The sequence below is a fragment of the Gallus gallus genome, chromosome Z, assembly GCF_016699485.2.
Source record: "Gallus gallus isolate bGalGal1 chromosome Z, bGalGal1.mat.broiler.GRCg7b, whole genome shotgun sequence".
Lineage (NCBI taxonomy): Eukaryota > Metazoa > Chordata > Aves > Galliformes > Phasianidae > Gallus > Gallus gallus.
In genome coordinates, this window is record NC_052572.1 from 52,268,412 (window position 1) to 52,287,681 (window position 19,270).

The 19,270-nt window shown below is 42.8% G+C and overlaps 1 protein-coding gene across 8 annotated transcripts in view; it reads right to left on the bottom strand.

Annotated features, from left to right (window-relative positions):
* Positions 1-9,039: 9,039 nt before the first annotated feature.
* LNPEP (leucyl and cystinyl aminopeptidase) overlaps positions 9,040-19,270 on the bottom strand; it is a 53,336-nt gene continuing 43,105 nt past the window's right edge. For all 8 annotated transcript variants that reach the window (XM_424862.8, XM_046905711.1, XM_046905710.1 and 5 more), the window contains 6 exons: positions 19,032-19,188; positions 17,986-18,170; positions 17,215-17,376; positions 16,292-16,432; positions 15,285-15,366; positions 9,040-13,853 (listed from right to left, as the gene is read on the bottom strand). In XM_424862.8, the coding sequence (XP_424862.3) occupies positions 13,722-13,853; positions 15,285-15,366; positions 16,292-16,432; positions 17,215-17,376; positions 17,986-18,170; positions 19,032-19,188 (859 nt within the window). In that variant the 3' untranslated portion in view covers positions 9,040-13,721. The remainder of the gene's footprint in view (positions 13,854-15,284; positions 15,367-16,291; positions 16,433-17,214; positions 17,377-17,985; positions 18,171-19,031; positions 19,189-19,270) is intronic.

Consider the following 19,270-nt stretch of genomic DNA (forward strand, 5'->3'; position numbering starts at 1 on the left):
CGAGGTTTGGAGCGAGCAGCGAGGATAGCCTTGGTGCTGGTCTCGTGCTCTGGGAGCTGCTGACAGCCGCTCTCAGTGCTCGTCCCCAGAGCCACTGGAACTTCTTCCCCGCCCTGCCTGGCTCAGGCAGCCGGGGCACCCAGGAGGCCGCAGCAGCAAAGGGAACCGGTAAGGGGATGCCTCACCCTGGGCAGCTGGGAGGCTCTCCTTCCCGAGGGACCTGGGCACTTGTTGCTCCCCTGCCGGGGTCAGCGAGTGACCGTGGCCTCTCTTCCTTTCCTAGCGTGACCCCTGCTGCTGCAGCAGCGGGCTGAGGAGCAGTCCCGTGCTCTCCTGCCCACCACAGCAGCTGGACAGCATGGACAGTGAGCTGGACCACCGCTGCCCCATTTGCCTGGACACCATGGATGACGCCAGCTACGCGATGCCGTGCCTGCACCGGTTTTGCTTTGGCTGCATCCGTCGGTGGACCCAGAGCAGGCCCACGTGCCCCCTCTGCAATCGCCGGCTGAGGTCCATCTTGCACTCGGTGCGTGCAGACAACAGCTTTGAGGAGTTTGTTGTCAGACGGCCTGGGAGGGCCAGAAGAGCACCCCAACGCCAAAGAGGGGCGGTGCCCACCTGGGCGTCCATGTTCCGCCACCACCCATCTGTGCTCCGGCCCCTGCTGCCCTGGCTGCACCAGGAGATGACGCAGCTCTTTGGGGCTGACGGCATGGCAGCCTTTTCAGCGTTCCAGCTCGTCGTCTTTGGCCTGTGCTTCTTTGGCTTGGACGAGGGAGCTCTGACCCTGTGGCTGTTCAGCTCCCTGCGAAGCCACGCCGCCGTCTTTGTACAACGGCTCGCTGTCCAAGCTGTGCAGCTGTGCAGCGGGGAGGTGCGACGCCTGCTGGGCCTGGATGCCTCCCGTGCTGCCACAGGGCAGGAGGGCAGCCCTGCAGCCGCCCGCGGCGCAGCTGCCTCCTCAACAGAAACTGCTGACCGCAGCCCGCAGCCCTCCGGCAGCAGCTGGGAAGCCAGCGTGGAGGAGGAGCTTCCTGTCCCCTCAACCGCTGCCCTTAGTGAGGGTCCCAGCCAGCCTCCGTCCATCCTGGCTCCGCTGCGGACCGTCCAAGAAGCAGCCCAGGAGGAGCCGGAGGAGGCAGTGCCGGGTCCCTCGAGTGCCAACACGGTCAGGGAGCGCTCACGCAGGGTGCCTCGGCGAGCCCCGAAGAGGAGGGCACACACCTCTGAGGCCTCTGCACCTCCTGCCAAGAGACCACCCCGCCGGCAGCACTAGGACACCGCCCCAGCAGCTGGCGAGAACGGGGCCGGGCCTGCAGCTGGGGCACAACCAGCCCTCAGGGGCTCAGACTGTGTCAGGCCACAGAATGACACATGAATGACTGTGGATGTGTTGGAAGGGACCTCAAGAATCTCCAACCCCCCCGCCGCCACAGGCGCGGCCACCGACCTCCACACGGAATAAATACTAGACCAGGCTGCCCAGGGCCCCATCCAACCTGGCCTTCAACACCTGCAGGGACGGGGCATCCACAACCTCTCCGGGCAGCCTGTGCCAGCACCTCACCATTCTCACAGTGAGGAACTTCCCCCCGACATCCAACCTAAATCTTCCCTCCTTCAACTGAAAACCATTTCCCCTTGCCCTGCTGTTCTCTACCCTTTCCAAGAGTTGACTCTGCAATAAAATTACAGAAAAGTCTCCGTGTTGCTACCAATGCCTCTGTCAGCGCTGCGCACGGCGGAGGTCTGACCTCTGCCGGACCTGGAGGCCTCCCATGCTGCTGTTATCGTTGCTTTAGAACCTCCCATAGCACACTGCAAGGGCAAATGTTGAGAGAGGAGGCACTGCTTCATTTCTACGCATGGCACAAGGTGGATCACCTCCACCAGTCAAGCGCACCCGTGTCTTTACACTGTCTTCTGCTTACAGTCCCAAAGGTCTCACTCCACTCCTACATTAATGCAATATATAAGCATTTAAGTCACACCTACCTTATACATATTCATTTGATTGATATGTACAAGGCTACAAGGTGGAAGGAACCAGTGCATGATGAGGGCAGGCCAGCAGTTCTGTCTTGTCGGAGAGTCTGTAGGCCCACGACCCGCTGCCTCAGAGGAAGACATGGTGTTTTTGAAGGTGCCCCAGTGCTGTATAGATCTTGTGAGAAATGGTCGTGTTGAATAGTCAAGGCTATAAGGGTGGAATTTGCTAGGAACCACAGTTGATTTCACACTTTTGCAATTGCAGTCAATGTTAAGAAAAAGAGTGTGCAAGGGGGGCCAGGCCTGCAGCTGTGGCACAGTTGCCTGTTTACTGCCTATCTGACACTTTTAATTCTCTCAGTGGATGTGCCTCCCCAGTTTTCTGCTTGATTTACCTGTTATGGATTTATAATTTTTTAGTCGGTGTTCAACATCATACAAGCATTTTAAGCACCAGGATTTAAAGTGTTAATGTTCCACTGGCATGGACTGCCAATTTTCTGGGTATGTGGCTCTCAGAAGAGAAGAACCACGTACCCCAGAGGACTTTGCATTCAGAGGGAAAGTTAAAACTGCTCGCAATTCGCGAGACTGCTCTCTTTTTTTTCCTGGTCATTTCACAGTGCATGCTCTCCGTTTTGCCTTCAGCTTTAGAGTAAGGTCCTAGTTTTGGACACTCTCTTCTATTTGATTTATTAGCCTCAATTCCAATTATATGGTATCATACTGTGTTGTCTAGCATTTGGATATCATATTTAGTAAATTAACTTTCCTCCTCAGATCATTGTCTCTGCTCTGTTTCTGTGCCCAGCTCTCATCTCCCTGCCCGACCCCCTTTTGCCCTTTCCCCTTTCCGAGGGTGTGGGTCTGTGGGTACCCTGCCACAGTAGTCACAGAACTTTTGTACGGAAAAATACGTGGACTGAGAAAAAGGAATGAAAGAATACTCTGAAGACAGCAGAGTTTAATACCAATCCATTGCCAAGATAGCAATGGAATTATGCTATTAAGGAAAATTTACAGTATGACAAAAAGTTAGTGTAGAGTATCATACTGGCAAAGGTATTTGTCGTTGTGGAAAAATTTAATCACTACCACCACATGCTGTACAAATTACCACATTCTTCTTACAGAACTGAGTGGGCATACAACTGTCCAGATTTCTGCTCCATCCATATAGAATCATAGAGTCGCTAAGGTTGGAAAAGACCCATAGGATCATCCAGTCCAACCATTCGCCCATCACCAATGGTTCTCGCTAAACCATGTCCCTCAACACAACATCCAAACGCTCTTTGAACACCATCAGGCTCGGTGACTCCACCACCTCTCTGGGCAGCCCATTCCAGTGCCTGACCACCCTTTCAGAGAAGTAGTATTTCCTAACAGCCAGCCTGAACCTGCCCTGGCGCAGCTTGAAGCCATTCCCTCTAGTCCTATCACTAGTCACATGAGAGAAGAGGCTAACCTCCAGCTCACTACAACCTCCCTTCAGGTAGTTACAGAGAGCAGTAAGGTCTCCTCTGAGCCTCTTCTTCTCCAGACTGAACAATCCCAGCTCCTTCAGCCGCTCCTCATAAGGCCTGTGCTCCAGACCCCTCACCAGCTTTGTTGCCCTCCTCTGGACACGCTCCAGGGCCTCGATGTCTTTCTTACAGTGAGGGGCCCAAAACTGGACACAGTACTTGAAGTGCGGCCTCACCAGTGCTGAATACAGGGGGACAATTACTACCCTGTTCCTGCTGGCCACACTATTTCTGATACAAGCCAGGATGTCATTGGCCTTCTTGGCCACCTGGGCACACTGCTGGCTCATGTTCAGTCTAGCGTCAGTCAACACCCCCAGGTCCATTTCTTCTACTCAGTCTTCCAGCCACTCTGCCCCAAGCCTGTAGCATTACCTGGGGTTATTGTGGCCAAAGTGCAGGACCCAGCACTTGGTCTTGTTGAACCTCATCCCATTGGCTTCAGCCCAGCTATCCAGCCTATCCAGATCCCTCTGTAGGGCCTTGCAGATCGACACTTCCAGCCAACTTGGTGTCATCTGCAAACTTACTGAGGGTGCACTCAATGCCCTCATCCAGGTCGTCAATAAAGATATTAAACAGGACAGGCCCCAGCACCAACCCCAGGGGAACACCACTCGTGACCAGTCGCCAGCTGGATTTAACTCCATTCACCACCACTCTCTGGGCCCGGCCCTCCAGCCAGTTCCTTACCCAGCCAAGAGTCTACCTGTCCAAGCCACGGACTGCCAGCTTCTGCAGGAGAATACTGGGGGAGACAGTGTCAAAGACTGCTGAAGTCTAGGTAGACTACATCAACAGCCTTTCCCTCATCCACCAGACGGGTTACTAGATCATAGAAGGAGATCAGGTTGGTCAAGCAGTACCTGCCTTTCGTGAACCCATGCTGGCTAGGCCTGATCCCCTGGTTGTCCCTCACATGCCACGTGATCTCCCTCAAGAAAATCTACTCCATAATTTTCTCCAGCACTGAGGTCAGGCTAACAGGCCTGTAGTTCCCCGGATCCTCCCTGCAGCCCTTCTTGTAGATGGGAGTCACTCTGGCAAGCCTCCAGTCTTCTGGGACCTCACAGGAGCACTGATAGATGATGGAAAGTGGCTCAGCTATCACCTCAACCAGTTCCCTCAGCACTCTCGGGTGAATCTCATCCGGTCCCATGGACTTGTGGCAGTCCAGTTGGAGTAGCAGATCTCTGACTGTTTCCTCCTGAATTGTGGGGGGTTTAGTCTGCTCCCCAGCCAAGACTGCCAGGTCAGAGAGTGGAGAAACCTGAGGATAACTGGTCTGACTATTAAAGACAGATGTAAAGAAGGCATTCAGAACGTCTGCCTTTTCCTTATCCTCAGTGGTCACATTCCCAGCCTCATCCAGTAAAGAATGGAGATTATCCCTAGTCCTCCTCTTACTGTTGATAAACTTGTAAAAGTTTCTTGTTCCCTTTTACCCCAGCAGCCAGGTTGAGTTCAAGCTGGGCTTTAGCCTTTCTGATCTTCTCCCTGCACATCTTAACAACTTCTTTGTATTCTTTCCGGGTTGCCCGTCCCTTCTTCCACAGGAGGTAGAGTCTCTTTTTCTCCTGGAGCCTCAAGAATAGCTCCCTATTTATCCATGCCGGTCTTCTTCTGCGCCGGCTCATTTTGTGGCTCAGGGGGACAGCCTGCTCCTGCGCCTTTAAGACTTCCTTCTTGAAGAGCAAACAGACATCTTGTACCCCTTTAATCTCTAAGACTGAACCCCAGGGGACTCCCCCTACTAGTCTCCTGAACAATTCAAAGTCTGCCCTCCGGAAGTCCAAGGTAGCAGTTTTGCTGTTCCCCCTCCTGACTCCACCAAGAATCGAGAACTCCACCGTGTCGTGGTCAGTGTCGTGGTAGATGTAAGCAACACTGAACTGCAGCCATTTACATGTTTCCCCCACCATCGTGGCTCCAGTGTTCAAGATCTCAAGGTTGCTGTTGTGTTTTCCACTCCTTCCAAGTAGCATCTCCATAAAAATTAGCTAATACTACAAAAGTGTCACATAAGAGTAATTACAAACACAGGTCCCTTTCTGTATACTGTAGCCAGATGCAGAACTGTAACATTTACCCTGTGGCGGAACCAAGTAACTCTGTGAAACAGGATACAGGAACTCTGAAAACCAGCTTACAAGTCCGGATGCACGAAACGCATACAAAATGTACGGTTAGCGGGACAGCATTGTTTGAAATTTCAGAGTGCAAGGAAAGATAACATCTCTCAGCACTGGAAAAATCCAGTCCATCAGATGAAGGAATGCTCCATCTAATTGAGAACAGGTGAAAATATGGAGACAGAAAGAACTCACTTTCTGGCTCAAACTTCCTGCAGCCCCTGTGTAGCTGGTGAAAATAATTCATGCCACCAACAGAATTCACTCAGTCTTGATTTTATAATGAACGGTCAATTTTATTTGCCTCAGACACTGCAAGATATTTTAAGCTGCTAGGACTGTTCGGAATTGCAGTGACAAAAAACAGATCACAACGGAACCTGTAAGTTCTATAGGCAGAGGCTGTGAGATGAGATGCTAGCATTTGGAGAAAGGTTTTTGTTTAATAGTAAGCATACCGATGTAGTTTGGTAGCATTGTGATTGTTTCTTAGAATATAGAGCACTGGTGCACCCTATTATCCTGTTGAAATAATAACTAGTTTTTGCAGACAATAGACTCTAGTTTATGCAAGGAGATCAACTTTCCCTATGGGCACACGTTCCCAAATATATTTTTCTGACCATTTCCCACAGCAAATTTTTCCACATCCCATCAGTTATTTCCTTTATTCTAGCACCTGTTTCTGCCTGAGCCATATAGGGATTTGCTCATAAACCTAACACCACTAGTTTGAAGCAGGAATCCTCCAGCTCATCTCTGCCGTAGATTTGCCTGATTAAGATAGAAATGATGCACATTTTGGCTCTGTAACTGAGAATCACACAACCCCTATACCCGTTCCTAGCCCCCAGAACAAGCTACACCTAACTTGGTCTACATAAAAGAGATGACAAGAAGCTAGGAGTGGAAAGGATAAACTCCTCACATTCATGTCAATTTGGTTTGGTTATGACATCGAGGGCAAGTTAGGTACAATTCTGCTAAAAGAACAGCCATTGATGTTCAGGAATGTCCTCATTTCTGCCTGTAATTCCATTATAGCTCAGGCTGGAGAACTAGCAAATTATCTATTAGTGTATCAGCTTACTAAACTTGCAGCTGTGGAAGCAGTTCTAACTTGTCAAGGATCATCTCCTCCAAGGTTTGGAAACACACACAACCATTGAAGAGAACCAGGCAATAACACTAGGAGGTCTGAGTCAATGAACAAGGATCTCTGGGCACACTTGAATACAAAAATACAGAGGATGGAAGCACAGACACATAACCTTAGAGGAATACAGCATCCATGGACAAAGTTAGGAAAGCTAAAGCCCAAATGGAATTGAATTTGGCCAGATATGTCAAGAACAAGGCAGCCTTCTATAAGGACACTGGTATCGTAAGACTAGGCCAGGTGTGTGCCCTCTACTGAACAAAATGGGAGATCTGCTTACATAGGATATGGAAAAGACCGAGGTATGGAACATCGTCTTTGCCTCAGCCTTTACTGGGAAGACTGGTCCTCAGCAATCCCAGCTCCCAGAGGCCACGGAGAAAGGGCAGGACAGGGAAGGTTTACCCTTGGTGGAAGAGGATCAGGTCAGGAATACTTAAGCAACCTGAATGCAAGTAAGTCCATGGGTCATGATGGGGTGCATCCATGAGTACTGAGGGAGCAATTAGAGCCTGCTAGCAGAGCAAGAACAAAAACTCATTATTTATATTGTTTTCTTTGTTTGTTTTGGCTTTTTTTTTCCATAGGAACATCAGAATGCAACAACTGACCACTGGGTTTTTACAAAAGCATACAGAAGCAAAGTAAATACTTGAGCATGCCAGCTAATGGGGCTTCTCCTCCCATTTCTCATGTCCCGATGATGCCTCAGTGTCTAATTCTGGATTTTGGTACGTGGGAGGTCTCAGATGTCTCCACACTGACCATAAATGTTACCAGCACCTCTGAAGGCCAGGACAGAAGCTGAGGACTTTGCACCACATTAACTGGCAGCCCGGCTAGTAGTAAGTCGGAGAATAGGAAATGTGGGAGACCCAAGAGCAGAAATATGTTTTGCCTGTATTGGCTGAAGGCCTTTGTAAGCTTCCCCAAAAAAGGTAGCATCTTTTCTTTTCTTTTCTTTTCTTTTCTTTTCTTTTCTTTTCTTTTCTTTTCTTTTCTTTTCTTTTCTTTTCTTTTCTTTTTTCCTTTCTTTTCTCTTTTCTTTTCTTTTCTTTTTTGAGAGAGTTAAGGAGATGCACTTCATTATAACTCAAAGTTTTTGCCCTCCAGCTTTGTCACAAAGCCTGGAAATTAAACTACTGGGTGCTGATTTTAGTCTGACCTCTCAACAGCAGACACACCTCTACAGTAACACAGGCCAGGCCTGTGTTCCCCTGTGCCTCTGGGTCGTGGGGATTTTCCTCTGCTGCAGACAGGTACCTGGCCTTGGAAGCTCCCTGCCTACTTGTTTTGTGCTGCTGCATGCCCAGGCCTGTAGAAACTTGGACGTTCTCATCTCCCTGATGAGCTGCACGCTGAGGTTGCCACTGCAGTGCAATCTACTGATTGGCCCCTACAGAGCTGCTTGTGAGAATTTATCCCCTCGTAGCCTTGTTACGTTTTACCACAGGGAGCTTAACTCTGACCGTTTTGTTCCCAGTTTACTTTTGACACACAATGGTTAGCAAGCCACAGTAGAGGCATCAGAAAAGTGCCTAACATATTAAAAAAGCATATAAAATTGTTGTCAGTTTACGTATTAGATGTATCACCTTTGGTAGTTTGACATCCATCAATTTTCTGAGCTTTAGTTCTGTGCAGAGACTTAAACCATTCAATTCTCTTGCTCTAGTGTTTTTCTTTCTTTCTTTTTTAAAACTGGGGATGTCAGCCACCACACTATACAGAATGCAAAACCTCTACACCAGGTTTTGCACTGGAACAGCCAGGAGTTGGCTTTCATTAAGAACTTGGTGGCATCAGCTCAGCACAACAAAGTCATGTGACAGAACTCTGGGATCTGAAGCCCAAATTTCTCTGCGCATGGGTCAAAATTGCAGCCAGTGCATTCTCAGCAGCTCAGTTCCTCTTTTCTTTGGATGCCAAACTTCAGCAGGTGATGAAAAGGGACCATGGAACGACAGCACATGGCAGCGCGTCTTCATTTTTCCACCAGCAGAGATGAACTTACATCTCTCGTAACTGTACCAGAAGCCTTGCCTAAGTGAGCGTGACAACCAGTCCACGCGGTTCTATTTATTTACTGAAGCGCTGCACAACGCATTCACATTCAGAATCAGCACAAACTGACGCAATCCGCGTGCACTGGGAGCACGAGGCAAGGTTCTGCCAAGGCCGCAGCCCCCACGGAAGGCGTCACGAAGTAAAAAACATCACAAAGAGAAGATTCTATTGAAATACTTTTATTTCTATCTCACAAAAAGCAATAGTGTTCGCAGTACACATGCCTTTCAAATCAGTGCTGGTAATATGCAAAAACATTTCTCTGAAATATGAAGAAAATAAGCTTTTTCTCCCTTTACAAATGAAACAGACGACTTTGCATATTTCATATATATCTATACGTACACACGCACACATACAATATTTGAATCCCCATTTGAAGGCAGGTATTTTATAACCTGCGGTTTTACCACTCACAGTTCAGACACCTGTGAATTGACATGGTCTTGTATATTTCTACAGTGTTTAAAATACAAAGAGCAACCCTTTACAAGTACCTACACTACACAGCATTTCCAAATGAACTCGTAAGGTATTTTTCAGGCATACCTAACTTAACCTTGACTTAACGAAGACAGGACTCAGTTCTCATTGCAGAAGGATGTTTTATGCTTTTATGTTTTATGTTTGTATATTCAAACTCTCCCAGTCTCCAGATCTTGGAACAGAAAATCTATGCTTCGTTTTTAAGAACTCCATTCAAATTAGACTGTTTAAGTCCATTCGAGCTATTGTGTTTTTTAAAAGCCGTATCTTTCAGATCGTGTTACAATTTGTTTTTGTGCTACCCTTACAAATTCAGAAAAGATGCCCGTCTCCTGTTCTGGATCAAAGTTAAATTATCACATATAAAAATCAGTATCTCTATTACAACAGCAGGTTTACATAGCACAGCAAAATTAAAGATTTAAATTCTTTAGCAATATGACCTGAGTTTTATATGGTAAATATATATTTTTTTCTAGAAACCGTGTGACTCCATGCCTTAAAAAAAAGTAACAAAAATCTTTGAATATTTAGTAGCATCTTGATGAAAGTGATAAGCATAAACAATATTACTATTTAAGATCGTTTCGTGTACGCGCTTTATTGTCAATGTCAGACAGTAAATGTTCAGCGTGTGGCGAACTGATTGCACTGCGTGAGTGAAGGATGAGAGTTACGTGAGGAGCTGAAGTGTATGTGACCGAACCCAGCAAGTGCATTCAAGTGAGAATGGCCACTGAGGCAGCACTGAAAGAATTCCAGAGTGCAAAGAAAGATACCGTTGTCCGGGAAAGCAAAGGAAGGATGGTACAGTCTGTGTCAGAAAATGGAACATTCTACCAAAGGGGGAACAGGTGAAAGATAAACTCAAAATGTTTGCTTAAAAGGAATTTTAGAAGTTACCCTTCCTGTATATGCTGGCCACTGAGATGAAGTAATTACTCACACCGTTTGCTTCCTCGTGGCTCACTCCTACAATGTGTGTACAATCTGAAGTTTCAAGATCTAAAATCTCACCTCCCTGTGGCAGACAGTATCTTTCTACACCTTCTCAGTGCCAAGCCCAACAGCTAATACAGATTTTACAGCGCAAGCAAGCTGGCTCTCTATCAAGTAAGGGATTTCCATAGATGAGTGGCTAAGAAGGAAGTTTCAGGATTAATCTGAAACCGAATGAGCTTGACAGCAACACAATAACTGGGAGTTGCTGCAACATTATTTTTGAAATGTTTATGTATGTGGCAGTTCCGTAACTGGGAAATCTGTATGCTGAAGTACAGTTTTTATCATATTTGCAAGACACAACACAAGCCAACACTGCTCAATTGTTCTCCTCCCAGCATACCTCACTTATCCACAAAACGATCTGTACGACAAGAAAGTACCCTCAGCAATGCTGTTCTGCTTCCTCATCAGCTCAGAGTTGAATTGCGCTCAGAGAAGCAAGTCCCATCAGCCTCTAAGACCTCAGCTGGCTCCTGAAGGAGAACAGAGTGTTTATGCTGTCTGGTGTATTGCTCCAATTACCAGCTGTAAGGCACAACAATCATCTCTATGATCAGTTCCACAGAAAAAAACTACACTTTTAGTTTCTAAACTTCTAAACTTCTGCATTACATTATGTTACCATCTTTTCATACATCAGAAGTCTTATGCTCTGTCCCACACTATTTGCACTTTTTCCATCTCTAGATTAAAAAAAAAAAAAAAAGGATGTGAGCTGGCAGAGGGATCAAACCTTCCTCCAGGGCTCAAGTGCTTGCTTCCACCTTTCTTGGTAGGCAAATTTTACATCAGAAAAATATTTTGTTTTACTTAGATAAGTAAAAAAATATTTAGATGCACATTTGATTTTCACCACAATTAGTTCTTAAAAGCCCACTCATTATGAACTGAGAATACTGGGAACTAACAGAACAACCAGTGCATAATGGCTTCGAGGACAGTAATTGATGCAGTCCATCCAAATATAAACCATGCAATTCAAATGTGTTAAACACCCTCATTTCACATGGCAGGAAATGATGCAGTGTCAGCATAGCTTTGCACTGTAAAGCTCTTCTACTGCAAAGTAAGAGTGTCCTAAGATGTACAGAAAACATTAGCTCTGCAATTTTAACTAGAAAATACTATGGAAATTAAGTAAAGTGTTGCTGCTGGCTACAATATGTTTTTCATTTGACCAGAAGCCAAAGAAAACTCAAAGAACTAGTAAGATTTCATTCTCTGCAGTAAGGCATGACAGATGTTACTCTTAAAAGGCAACTCATTGCTCATGCCTTTGCCATTCTAACCCTCATCAGTTCCCAATAATCTCAAAAACAGAGGAGTACATTTAAGAACTTCACTTGAAAGAAAGACTCCAGTATAACTTTTAATGAAGTAACAGACTACATGACATGAAATAATATCAAATCCTCTAAAACTGACATACTGAAAGTATTGTTTATTAAAAAAAAAGAATAGTTAAATGAAAAAATATTCAGAAATCCCTCCAAAATCCCTTTGATCTTCCAGACTTTCTTGTTACAGTTCACATTCTGAAGATAAGCTGCATGCAATTTCCTTGCAAAGAGCTAATTATCAGTAAAGCATCTGAATAAAGTGAAAAAATCCTACAGCAGAAATCAGGAAGAAGAGGAGATCGTCCTCCGCAGTTTCCATTTGAAATTTTATATGCCTCAGTACCAGTCAGAGCTGAAGAAAAACAAGTTTGACAGGATAGAAAAGTGAAAGCATTTAACATTGAGAAGGGACTGAAAAACAAAACTGATAACCATGTACACAAAAATATACAAATATGGAGATAATATTTATGCAAAGAGCACAGAGGTTTAAAATAAATGAAGAAATAAAACCAAAGATATGACAGCTGGCTAAAAAAAAAACCAAACAAAGAACACAGTTAATTACAATTCTAATTGCATAACTTGTATGGAAGTTGGATGCTATCACCTACTTTCAGTGCTTACACGATGAATTCCTTCTGAAGTACCTGTGAAAACTGTTCATCTCTGGGCCTTTCGGGCAAACATATCTTTCTGGTAACTTCAAGATTAGAACTGCAAATGTTACTTTTAATGTGAGCTGATGAAAAAATGAAAAATTTCTTTTCAAGGGAAGAACTTTCCATTCTGAAAGGATAGGAAAATTACAGCATGGTTTAAGCAATCATAGCTTACTGTTTCTGCTAATTAAAAATCTCATAAAGTAAAGCTTTCAGTTTGAATTACCTGTGACAAATTCTAAGTGTTACCTTCTTCAGAATCTACTAGTAAATTAAATTTGTTTACTTCAAAAAATTCAACTTCTGTTAACACTTCCAAAGCAGTTAATAACTGATCATATAATTGGCTTGTAATAAGACAACAGGTGAATCTGCTTGCAAGAATCCACAAAAGGTGCATCAGTAGTGAAATGAACATTTGAAAACATTATCACATCTCCATATAAACAAGTATGCTTCATCTTCTATGTATTGTAAGTATATGCGATGCCTCAAAAATGGCCTTTTTCTCTGCTTTTGAAAGGCAGACAGAATGCACAATTGGTATTTTGCCTTTCCAATGTGGTACATCTCTGCTTTTAGATCCCCTTCTTTTAAAGAATTTGCAGATTTGTCTCACAAGGATTTCACAACAGTGTAAGAAGAAATCATTAACATCTAAATGAGAAGATTTCTAGAACTATGTTAAAACAAGAAACTGTACACAATTTGTCCTGTAATATAGGAGGTAACAAGCAAGGGAAAAAAAGTACAAACTTATCCAAATGAAGTGGCTGACACACACAGACTAATTGCAGAACCTCTGAAACAAGTGATGAAATTAAACAGTCGAAAGTGGAGAAACCAGTAGTCACTTTAACAAATGAACTAGCCTGCAGCCACTTCCAATGGTAGTTTTGTGCAGTTGCTCACAGATAACACAGCAACATCAGTTATGGTTCAGTCCACTAATAGTTATCTTACATATGATTTTGTTGCACAACAGCTTCTGTAATTTCTGTGGAAACTATCTGCATTTTTACATTTTTAAAAAATCATTAATTCCACTGATGAGAAACTGGAACATGGCTCCAAACTAAGGGTGTAAGTTTCAAATATAAAAATTATGTATCATCACTCATGGAGATGTTTGGTCAACAGATGAAAACAGTTTCAGAATAAATACTTAATCCTGCACATAAATGCTTCAAGGGAAATCAAATTTTATGTGAGACATGCCCTGAGCTATCTAGACTCTCTAATAGTGCAAACAATGTTGCAGCGATGCCTGGTTTCATCCTGGCTTTTGCAAAAGAAACGGAACAAATGTCCACACATTTCCTAATGGCTGGCACACAGAAACATTATGCGTGCTACAGCCATTCCTGTAGCTTGGCTAAGTTCGTCTCCATCCACTGGATATTAAGCTGAATTGTGTCAATTGCCTCTTTTACACAACGCAGTTTAGAGCTCTCTTCTGATTTTGACTCAAAAAATGTTTTCACCTGCATAACAAGAGAAAAGAAAGAAAGTCTTAATTGAAATCAACACTGGCCAAACAAATTGGCCCAGAAGCAGAGGCTATATACAGTGTCAGGATTTGTATCAAGCCTAATTCTCAGAGCTTGCTTCCCAAAATGTAAGGAGAACATATTTTATGGGAACTGCAGCAATCATAGACACATAGAATGGATTGAGTTGGCAGGTCCTTAAAGATCATCTAGATCCAACCCCCTGCCATGGCAGGGTTGCTGTCTGGTTTCAGTAAGTTAGTTTACCAATAAATAGATTTTCACTCATCACATTAAATGCTGAGCAATCAATCACAAAGCACTCAAAGTTCTGGAAAAATGTTTTGTTTTCTAAAAAAGAACTGTTTGTTTTTAGAGACTCACTTCACTCCTCTGGAATGACCCCCACTCCCATTCAATATCATACCTACCAACGGTTACACTTGAGATACAACAGCTGAAATAACAAGCAGCTATCTGTCCGATTTTCTGAAGGAAAACATTAGACTAAACCTTAAACCACTCTTAACACATGAACTTCAAGGCCCTGTTAGGGAAGACTTGGAGATTTCTAATGAACATTAACTGGATGCTGAACATCCAAAACAGCTCTCTGGGATTGCTGACAGCTAAAATGATGTAAATCAATCTTTATGGCTCTGAACACATTCCACAGAAAAGAAAACCACAGATTATTCACAAAGTCTAGACCAAGGCCTCTCCTATGAGGACAGGCTGAGAGAGCAGGACAGGCTGTTCAGCCTGGAGAAGAGAAGGCAGCGAGGTGATCTGATAGCGGCCTTTCAGTGCCTAAAGGGGAGCTACAGGAAAGAAGGGGACAGACTCTTTAGCAGGGTCTGTGGTGATAGAACGAGGGGAAATGGCTTCAAGCTCAGGAAGGGTAGATTTAGGTTAGATATAAGGAAAAAGTATTTTACAGTGAGAGTGGTGAGGCACTGGAACAGGTTACCTAGTGTTGTGGTGGACATTCCATCCCTGGAGACTTTCAAGGGAAGGCTGGATAAGGCTCTGGGTAACCTCATGTAGCTAACTGTGATGTCCCTGTGCATTGCATGGGAGCTGAACTATATGGCCCTCAGAGGTCCCTTCTAACCCAAACGATTCTATGATAAATTTTTCTATCACTATTTTGGGAGACAGAGCATTCAAACAAATAGCAAACCAAAGCAATATAAACAGGTAGCTGTACTTGACTATATGCTGACTCTGCCACAGATTCAAAACGTAATCTTCAGCACGTTTCTGTATATGTTTCTTATGTGTGACACAGGGATAGGAATAGCTGTATATCCTTGCAAAGGGCCTTAATCACAGTAAATGACACATGTTGTCCTCATCCTCCAAATAACCAAAAACAGCACTGGCACTAGAAAACACTATTTTCTGTTTCACTAAGTCACCAACCTCAAGTAGATGCACCTTTGTTGCAAACTGGGAAGTTGATGAGCTAATGATATTCTGGATAGTATATGACCCTAGGTGAAACCTGAAATACAAAGAAGAAAAACATCAGAAGCCACCTTAACATACTGTTTCCGTGCATGCACATGTTCTTACTCTTTTTAGTTTGTTTGTTTCACTAGAAATCAGCAGTTTACATACCTGTTATATTAAAACAGATACAAGGTCTTAGAAATCTAATCCTCAGGACATTTAAACCTCTAAAAATTGAACCTCAGAGCCATAGAAATTTTTCAAACTTCTATGAACAGTAAAGGCTGAAGACACCACACATTGAACAACAATGTCAGTATTTGTGGTATGCATTCAAGAACAATCAAGTTTGCCTCCAGAACTAATTTTGAAATGAGTAATTTCGTAATACTGATTATTAACTAAGCTTGCTTGCTAAAGCACGAATTTTCATCCAGGAGAAGCCTTTTTAGCAACATTAAAATGTTTCAGATCACAGCTAGAACGCAGAAACACAGTTTTCCATGTAACTGTCAGCTTATGGAAGATTTGCAGACCAGCTCTCCAGCTGGGTACCCTTTAAGGTCAGTTATGGATAACATAAGTTTCTAAAACAAGTGGAATTTTTTGGTTTTGAGATCACTATAGAAAGACGGAATAAATAAAGGATGAATTAATTCCGTGGGTCTACTTCTGAATGTCTTTCACCACATAAATATCCTACATAACCATCACAGAGGGTATGCTATTAACTGAAATTCAAATTAAGACTTCTAGAATAACTAATAGGCTCTAGGCGTCTCCAAAGTCCCATCAACTACTAGTGAGATAAAAAGATACATTTTCCAAGTATTTTTGTAATATCAGACTTTATAGCAGGAATTAAAATTCCAATACAAATATTCTTATATGAAGCAAACTAGTTATTCACTGGCATATGATAAGAGCGATCCTTTTGCCAATGGCAGTGTGCATTTCAGCTACATCAAAAGCCTTACTTCCGTGTAAGTTTTTCCCAGTTCTCTTTGACAAAGTCCCAGGCCAGCAAATGTCCAGGCAAACTGTGGCTAATAGTTGCTATGATATGTGAAAGCTCCTGCGTCCTGATGACTTCTCCCTCAAGGCTGTTCTGCATTAACCTAAAAGACAAAGTATATGAAAAGGGGCTGGAAAAGAAATCCTACTTGTATTTTCACATGATTCTCCAGATACCTGTGAATTAGATTAACAAGATTATGTAACAGAAAAAATAACAAGCAATTTCTGGCATCTGGAGCATACTGATACTACATTTTATATGCACCGTATTCATTTCACTTGAGTTTTCACAAACAGAATGACCTCAGCTCTAATCCAAGTACCCGAGTTTTCACTGTTGTTGAGATGAAGTAAATTCTCACAACTTGTAAAATTAAACATAATTCACCGATAATTTAAGAGAGAAAAGTTATATCTGGTGTCACCTGCCAGGACATGTTTAGTGTGTCCCTCATTTATAATAACGAGATTTAAACTTTAAAAAGGTATGGGAGCATAGTGTAAGGCCAAAGAAAGAACAAAAAAACCCTAACAGTTACTGTCCTGGTTAATAAGACATAAATAGAACAATCTCCCATTTGTGTTACCGTTACCACAAAAACTTGAAATCCCTTTACTACTGCTACAAAGCTTTTAAGTTCAATCGTTTTCCTTGTGTCTGTTCCACCCTGACCTACTCCATCATATAAATTATTTTGAAGTGAATAATAATATGTTAATCTATTTATGGAATCCTGTAGAAAACATCTAGCTAGATTTTATTCAATATGTAGATTTTTTTTTCAACGATAGCACAAAGACAATCATATTTATTAAAAAAAAAAAAAAAGATTTTAATTCATACTTGATTTACACAACACAGAACTTATTGTTTGCTTCATACCACATCATCTTTCTGACATCTTCTGTGCTGGCCAAAGCTTCTATCATTTTGCTTTTCTCTGCTTCAGGAACTGGAGAGGAGTACATCTTTAGGAGGAATTCCCAGCCATCATTAGTTTTGGCTCCAGTTATAAATATGGCTTTCATAAGATCACTAGGAAGACTACAGGGAAAAAAACATAACAAAACAAGCAAACAAAAAAAAAAAAAAGGAAAGAAAGAAAGAAAAAGGGAGGACAAAAATGCTCATCTGAGAAAAGAAGGAAGAAAAGTTACAAAACGAAAAGATTAGCTTGAAAGAGATCCCTCTCATTTCTGCAGTTAATTTCCATAGCACTCGTATGCTTGCTGGACACAAGAATTCATGCCATTCTAGTACTTTAACTCACTTGGAATAAGCCATATGATAGCACGGCAAATAGTACAAAAATCAGAGTCATTTTCTATGGCACAAAATGCACAAAAACTCAGAGTAGAATGAGTTCTGCAAGATAAAAAGGTACACTTCAACACTGCTAAGTAATTCTTTTTGAGTATGCAGCTTAGGAAACGTAAGTACAAACATAACACAGATGCAATCTACGTATGGATTTGCAGTTATCCTCAGTAAGACTGCAGACAAAATTTTAAAATCTAGCACGGTTTCCCCTCTCATCTTAAAACTGCAACTACTTTTAGACGAGTAACGGTGAATGACAGAATGAAGTGCCCTCAGATGGCAGGGTAACAGGAGGAGGTAGGTAAAGCAGTGAAAGCCCAGTGGTTTTAGTACCTCATTGTTCCATTAGATTTCATCCACTCATCAAACATCTTAGAGGCAGCTGTTCTACAGTTTCTTATATCATGGGTGCATGCAAAAGTTAGCAGCATTGATCGGAGCTCTCGTTCAGATATTGTCCCATCATCTGTCCAGTTCTGTTGATCAATTTTATTTCCAAGTAGGCATTCTATTCTGTACTAAAGGAGGAAAAATTATTAGCAATAGCTAATTCTTACCAAAGGATTTTCCACAAACAAAATCAGTTAAAAAAGAGAAGAAAACGGAGACGAAACGAAAAGAAAAAAGAAGTTCTGTAACTGTGGAGGTTAAGCATAGTAGTTTTTCTCAAACACATTAGATATGACATAGATCTTATAGACAGTTCAGGTCTACATCTAATGTTACATATGCAAATTGAAGACTATTCCTCAAGATGCTACATTTCAAACTCATGGTCACATTATGATCTCAACTAAGTACAGCTTCTATGTGTTTAACTGCTTTTAACTCCATCAAGTGACAGTAGTGCTCCTTAGCTTAGCACAAACAATAAAACTATCTATAGCATGAACCTTTTCTGTTTCTAGTTTTGTAGTACCAGCTAGGTGCCCCACCAAATACCTCATCAGCAGAGATACCCGAATGTGAACTATTATCTTCTAATAGACACTGTAGGCTGTTTTTCAGAGCAGATAATGATAGCAAAATCTTTGAACAAATAGTGAATGAGAAAAAATATTATAGCAGTTGCTTTTTTATGTTCTGCCAAGTTTCCAAGGATCATTTTAAGCTTGTGCATGAGTACAAAAAGGAAACTTCTAAATAACTGGGAAGAGCAGACAAATCTAAGACATTTCTGCAACAAGAACTGAGCCAACCATCTTCATTTCATTGCTATGTCTGTAATTATGCATTATGTTAACCTATCTCTCAGCTGGAATGGGGGAATGATGACCATTTGCACATTTGTATTTTTACAGAAAATAGCATTACCTTTTTTCCCCCTGCAGCTTTTAATTATTATTTCAAACTACAATTAACAGAAAACTAGGACATACCATGACACGTGCTGCCAGTTGTTGTTCACCCCTTTTCTCTAGAAGGCCAAAAATAAGACCCAGCTGAAACAAAGCTTGACTGAGAGGTGCAGTGCTGCTCTCCTCCTTAAGGTAATCAATCAGCTCAAAGGCCTTCTTCAGAGGCTCTTTTCCTAGACTGCATGTCAATGAACAGGAACATTGAAATGGTTTAAGTGATAACATCTGTCTTGCTCAAGTTACAATCATCTCCATTACAC